The 6,721-nt window shown below is 46.0% G+C and overlaps 1 protein-coding gene across 1 annotated transcript; it reads left to right on the top strand.

Annotated features, from left to right (window-relative positions):
* Positions 1–4,350: 4,350 nt before the first annotated feature.
* On the top strand, positions 4,351–5,556 carry LOC111536140 (high mobility group protein B1). Its single transcript, XM_023202423.2, has one exon. The coding sequence runs from the start codon at positions 4,448–4,450 to the stop codon at positions 5,093–5,095; it is 648 nt and encodes a 215-aa protein (XP_023058191.1). The 5' UTR covers positions 4,351–4,447; the 3' UTR covers positions 5,096–5,556.
* Positions 5,557–6,721: the final 1,165 nt, after the last annotated feature.

Raw genomic sequence — 6,721 nt, 5'->3', positions numbered from 1 at the left:
TGCTTCCAGCCCTGGTTGGGTGGGAGGGGAGCAGGGCATGTTCTTTTATCTCACCCACAACGCTCTGCCCAGGACCTCCGACGTGGTCGTGGTCGGGGAGTTTGACCAGGGCTCTGATGAGGAGAACATCCAGGTCCTGAAGATCGCCAAGGTACCCAGGCCCCGTGCAGCAGAGGGTAGGGGCAGTGGGCATCGGGGGAGACCCCTCGGCTGCTTCAGGGACAGGTGCCCAGTGGGGCCGGGTCGGCCTCGTGGTTCCCATTCCGGCCCTGGGGATGGACTGCTCCTTAACGGGCACCAGGGAAGGAGTCTGGGTCCTCGAAGCCTGCAGGTCCTGCCTCCTCCCAGGGCCTCACCCCGGCACTCTGGCCCTACCTGCTGAAGGTAGGTTGACCCATGGGGCTTTGTGGAAGGCAGCAGTCCTTGGCCAGGCTCTGCAAGCCATAGCCCCCTGGGGTTGTCACTGGGACCAGTGGTGACACACACACTCCAGGTGCCTTTCTCTGCCTTTAGTGCCCATGTCCAGTGCCCAGGAATGTGCATGCAAGCACCACCCCTCCCCTGTCAGACCCCAGCCCCTCAAACCTTCTGCATCCAGCGATGGGAGCTGGTGCCACTGTCCTCTCAGCTCCCACGCTCTTCCCCACCTCCTTCTCTGCATTTTCTGTGACCCTGCAGTTAGATTTTTTTGCTTTTGTTTTTTGAGACAGTCTTGCTCTGTCGCCTAGGCTGGAGTGCAGTGACATGATCTTGGGTCACTGTAACCTCTGCCTCCCAGGTTCAAGCCATTCTCCTGCCTCAGCCTCCCAAGTAACTAGGATTATAGGCACTCAACACCATGCCCGGCTAATCGCTGTATTTTTAGTAGAGATGGGATTTCACTATGTTGTCCAGTCTGGTCTCAAATTCCTGACCTCATGCGATCTGTCTGCCTCGGCCCCTCAAAGTGCTGGGATCACAGGTATGAGCCACCTCGCCCAGCCTCTGCTGTTAGATCTTGAGGCTTCCTCAAGCTTAGTTTCCATTGCTTCGGCCAGGCCATGGAGGGGGCTGGTCTCTTCCCCAGGATGTGTCGGGATTGGCAGTCTGTCTCTCTGTCTCTCTCTGTCTCTGTCTCTCTCTCTTTCTGTCTCTGGAACCTTTCAGTCTTTCCTTTAATGCAGTGAAAATTTTGTTGGAGAAAATTCTCCTGTCGCTCCACTGTCTGAAAAGATATTTATTCATTTTGATTATGTAAAAGTCACCTGTCATGCTGAAAAATAATTTTTGTCACAGGGTGCATATGGGTATGTGTATGGGTATTTGGACTTGGAAGGTATTTCAGTGTCTTCTGGCTTCTGTTTTGTGGAGAAGTCAGTGATTAATCTTACTGTTGCTTTTAAAAAGGTTTAATGGTTTTTCTTTGGATGCTTTTAAGATTTTACCTTGATTTTCATTGGTTTACCAAGATGCTTAGTTTCTTCGTTTCCTTTGTACTCAGCCTGCTTGGGGTTCTTAGTCTTTTTTTTTTTTTTTTTTTTTTTTTTTCTTTTTTTCTTTTAGGGTCTTGCTTTGTTGCCCAGGCGGGAGTGCAGAGGTTCGATATCAGCTCACTGCAACCTCCATCTCCCAGGGTCAAGTGAGTCTCATGCCGCAGCCTCCCGAGTAGCTTGGAGTACAGGCCTATGCTACCATACCCGGCTTATTTATTATTATTTTTTGAGATGGAGTTTTGCTCTTGTTGCCCAAGCTGGAGTGTAATGGGGTGATCTCGGCTCACTGCAACCTCCACCTCCCGGGTTCAAGAGATTCTCCTGCTTTAGCCTCCTGAGTAGCTGGGATTATAGGTGTGAGCCACCACACCCAGCTAATTTTTGTATTTTTAGTAGAGATGAGGTTCCACCATGTTAGGCTGGTCTCGAACTCCTGAACTTAGGTGATCCACCCGCCTCAGCCTCCCAAAGTGCTGGGATTAGGCGTGAGCCACCATGTCCAGCCTCTGAGTGCTTTTTATCATGAAAGGTGTTGGAATTTGTCAAAGGCCTTTTCTGCATCAATTGAGGTAATCATGTGATTTTTTTCCCCCTTTCATTCGATTAATGTGGTATATTATACTGATTGATTTTTATTAGTTTATTTCTATTTTTGAGACAGTCTCATTCTGTCACCCAGGCTGGAATGCAGTGGCATGATCTCGGCTCACTGCAGCCTCCACCTCCCAGGATTAAACAATTTTCCTGCCTCACCCTCCCAAGTAGCTGGGATTACAGGCGCCCACTATGATGCCCGGCTAATGTTTGTATTTTTAGTAGAGATGGGGTTTTGCCATGTTGGCCAAGCTGGTCTTGAACTCCTGACCTCAGGTGATACACCCACCTTGGCCTCCCAAAGTGCTAGGATTACAGCTGTGAGCCATGGTGCCTGGCTCTTTAATTTCTTTCAGCAGTGTTTTATTCTTTTTAGTGTGTAAGTCTTTCACTTCCTTGGTTAACTATTTTCCTATGTATTTGACTCTCTTCGGTGCTATTGTAAATGGAACTGCTTTTTAAATTCCCTTTTCAGATTACTCATTGCAGGTGCAGCTGTGAAAAAACATCTGCTTTGGGTGTATTGAGCTTGTACCCTGAAACTTTCCTGAATTTGTTTATTTGAGTAGCTTTCTTGTGGATCCTTTGGGGTTTTCTATATATAGGATCATATAATCTACAATTAGAGGTAGTTTTACTTTTTCCTTTCCAATTTGGATGACTTTTACTTCCTGTTTAATTGCTCTATCTAGAACTTCCAGTACAGTGTTGGATAGCAGTGGTAAAAGCAGGCATCCTTGTCTAATTCTTGATCTTAGGAAAAAAGCTTTTTGGCTCTTCACCATTGAAATATGTTACGTGTGGGTTTTTCTTTTTTTTTTTTTTGAGATGGAGTCTTGCTCTGTTGCGCAGGCTGGAGTGCAGTGGCCGGATCTCAGCTCACTGCAAGCTCCGCCTCCCGGGTTTAGGCCATTTTCCTGCCTCAGCCTCCTGAGTAGCTGGGACTACAGGCGCCCACCACCACGCCCGGCTAGTTACTTGTATTTTTTTTTTTTTTTTTTTTTTTAAGTAGAGATGGGGTTTCACCGTGTTAGCCAGGATGGTCTTGATCTCCTGACCTTGTGATGCGCCCGTCTCGGCCTCCCAAAGTGCTGGGATTACAGGCTTGAGCCACCGTGCCTGGCCAATGTGTGGGTTTTTCAAAAATTCCCTTTATCGTGTTAAGGAAGTTCCTTTCTATTCCTACATTTCTCAGTGCTTTTTATCATGAACGGTGTTGGATATTGTCAAAGGCCTTTTCTGCATCAATTTAAGTGATCACATGATTTTCCCCTTTCATTCGATTAATGTGGCAGATTACACTGATGGATTTTCTTGTTATTTCCTATAGCGCTTTGCATGCCAGCATAAATCCCATTTAATCATGGTGTATAATCCTTTTAATATGCTGTTGGGTTCAGTTTGCTAGTACTTTATTGAAGGTTTTTGCATCTCATATTCATGAGAGATACTGGTTGGTAATATTCTTTTCTTCTGGCTTTGGTATCACGGTAATGCTGGCTTCCTAATCTGTATGTATCCATTTGTGATTTTTTAACATCACAAATTTAGATATCCAGCTCACTAATTTTCAGTCTCTTATTTTCTCATAAAAGTATTTCAGGAGGCAAGCTTTCCTCCAAGCACTGCTTTCATTGCAATTTGGGTTGTTTTTTTTTTTTTTTTTTTGAGACGGAGTCTTGCTGTTGTACAGTGTTGTACACTGGACTGGAGTAAAGTCGCATGATTTCTGCTCACTGCAACCTCCACATCCTGAGTTCAAGCAATTCTCTCTCCTCAGCCTCCCAAATAGCTGGGATTACAGGTGCCTACCACCATGCCTGGCTAATTTTTGTATTTTTAGTAGGGACAGGGTTTCACCATCTTGGCCAGTCTGGTCTCGAACTCCTGACTTCAAGAGAGAGATCCACCCGCCTTGGCTTCTCAAAGTGCTGGGAAGGTGTGAGCCACCACACCCGGCCTTTTTAATTGCCATTTGATACGCTATAGTTCTAAGTATTTTTCATTTCGTCCCCTGCGCAGAGCCTCTGCATGACCCACTTTATCCTGAGGACACCTGCAGGCCGGGGCCAGGCACCCATTGCCGCAAAGCCCTGGAGCTGGGTCGGAAGCAGAGCAGAACTCTGGCGCTCATTTACTGCTTTATCCTCCCATAACTGAGTCCACAGCCTCCTGCCTTGGGTCATAGCCCTAGCCTCCCCACACAACCACAGGTTCTGATCTTAGCTGCTTCTCCCAGGACTTCCTGTCTCTGAATGTTTCCCTCTAAAGATCCATCATGGGATTGCAGTACATTGAGCTCCATAGAGACAGCGCCGGGGCAAGTGAGAGCCGGACGGGCACTGGGCGACTCTGTGCCTCGCTGAGGAAAATAACTAAACATGGGCAAAGGAGATCCTAAGAAGCCGAGAGGCAAAATGTCATCATATGCATTTTTTGTGCAAACTTGTCGGGAGGAGCATAAGAAGAAGCACCCAGATGCTTCAGTCAACTTCTCAGAGTTTTCTAAGAAGTGCTCAGAGAGGTGGAAGACCATGTCTGCTAAAGAGAAAGGAAAATTTGAAGATATGGCAAAGGCGGACAAGGCCCGTTATGAAAGAGAAATGAAAACCTATATCCCTCCCAAAGGGGAGACAAAAAAGAAGTTCAAGGATCCCAATGCACCCAAGAGGCCTCCTTCGGCCTTCTTCCTGTTCTGCTCTGAGTATCGCCCAAAAATCAAAGGAGAACATCCTGGCCTGTCCATTGGTGATGTTGCGAAGAAACTGGGAGAGATGTGGAATAACACTGCTGCAGATGACAAGCAGCCTTATGAAAAGAAGGCTGCGAAGCTGAAGGAAAAATACGAAAAGGATATTGCTGCATATCGAGCTAAAGGAAAGCCTGATGCAGCAAAAAAGGGAGTTGTCAAGGCTGAAAAAAGCAAGAAAAAGAAGGAAGAGGAGGAAGATGAGGAAGATGAAGAGGATGAGGAGGAGGAGGAAGATGAAGAAGATGAAGATGAAGAAGAAGATGATGATGATGAATAAGTTGGTTCTAGCGCAGTTTTTTTTTCTTGTCTATAAAGCATTTAACCCCCCTGTACACAACTCACTCCTTTTAAAGAAAAAAATTGAAATGTAAGGCTGTGTAAGATTTGTTTTTAAACTGTACAGTGTCTTTTTTTGTATAGTTAACACACTACCGAATGTGTCTTTAGATAGCCCTGTCCTGGTGGTATTTTCAATAGCCACTAACCTTGCCTGGTACAGTATGGGGGTTGTAAATTGGCATGGAAATTTAAAGCAGGTTCTTGTTGGTGCACAGCACAAATTAGTTATATATGGGGATGGTAGTTTTTTCATCTTCAGTTGTCTCTGATGCAGCTTATACGAAATAATTGTTGTTCTGTTAACTGAATACCACTCTGTAATTGCAAAAAAAAAAAAAAAGTTGCAGGTGTTTTGTTGACATTCTGAATGCTTCTAAGTAAATACAATTTTTTTTATTAAAAAAAAAAAAAAAAAGATCCATCATGGGCTGGGAGTGGTGGCTCACGCCTATAATCCTAGCACTTTGGGGGGCCGAGGAGGGAGGATCACAAGGCCAGGAAATCGAGACCATCTTGGCCAACACGGTGAAACCCCATTGCTACTAAAATACAAAAATTAGCCAGGTGTGGTAGTGGGTACCTGTAGTCCCAGCTACTCAGGAGGCTGGGGCAGGAGAAACGCTTCAACCCGGGAGGCAGAGGTTGCAGTGAGGCGAGACTGCACTCCAGCCTGGCAACAGAGCGAGACTCCATCTAAAAAAAAAAAAAAAAAAAAAAAATCCATCATGGCTGGTCCTGCGGGGCAGCCAACAATCCACACTAAGCCGGCATCTTGGCAGGAATGGAATGGGCTCCCTCCTGCGTTTTCTCCTTCACTGGCTTTCCTAATACCTTTCTCTGCCCTTGCAATATCAGACGTTTCAATGATGCATCTAATAGGTTGAAATTAAGGTTATAGATGCAATTTAATTCTAAGGACATGAAGAAAAATTGATGTGGAGAATGAATGTGTGAAAAGGGGAAAAGCAAAATGAGAGAGGGCTTGGACACAGGAGTGAGGCCCAAAATCGACTATTAAAAATAATATTAACTGGCCAGGCGCGGTGGCTCATGCCTGTAATCCCAGCATTTTGGGAGGCTGAAGCGGGCGGATCACGAGGTCAGGAGATCGAGACCATCCTGGCTAACACGGTGAAACCCCCATCTCTACAAAAAATACAAAAAATTAGCTGGACATGGTGCCAGGCGCCTGTAGTCCCAGCTACTTGGGAGGCCGAGGCAGGAGAATAGCGTGAACCTGGGAGGCGGAGCTTGTAGTGAGCCTAGATTGCACCACTGCACTTCAGCCTGGGTGACAGAGCAAGATTCCATCTCAAAATAAATAAGTAAATAAATAAATAAATAAATAAATAAATAAATAAATAAATAAATAAAGCTGGCCGGGCACGGTGGCTTATGCCTGTAATCCCAACACTTTGGGAGGCCGAGGCAGGCAGATCATCTGAGGTCAGGAGTTTGAGTCCAGCCTGGCCAACATGGTGAAACCCCTGTCTCTACCAAAAATACAAAAATTAGCCAGGCATGATGGTGTATGCCTGTAATCCCAGCTACTCAGGAGGCTGAG

The sequence above is a fragment of the Piliocolobus tephrosceles genome, chromosome 17 (genome assembly GCF_002776525.5).
Source record: "Piliocolobus tephrosceles isolate RC106 chromosome 17, ASM277652v3, whole genome shotgun sequence".
In the NCBI taxonomy this organism is placed as follows: Eukaryota; Metazoa; Chordata; class Mammalia; order Primates; family Cercopithecidae; genus Piliocolobus; species Piliocolobus tephrosceles.
Note: the sequence above shows the minus strand (reverse complement) of the source record. Positions and strands in the feature narration are given on the sequence as shown.

What these genes read in the sequence shown, in the direction of transcription:
- LOC111536140 (XM_023202423.2), top strand. Translation starts at nt 4,448, where the DNA reads ATGGGCAAAGGAGATCCTAAGAAGCCGAGAGGCAAAATGTCATCATAT.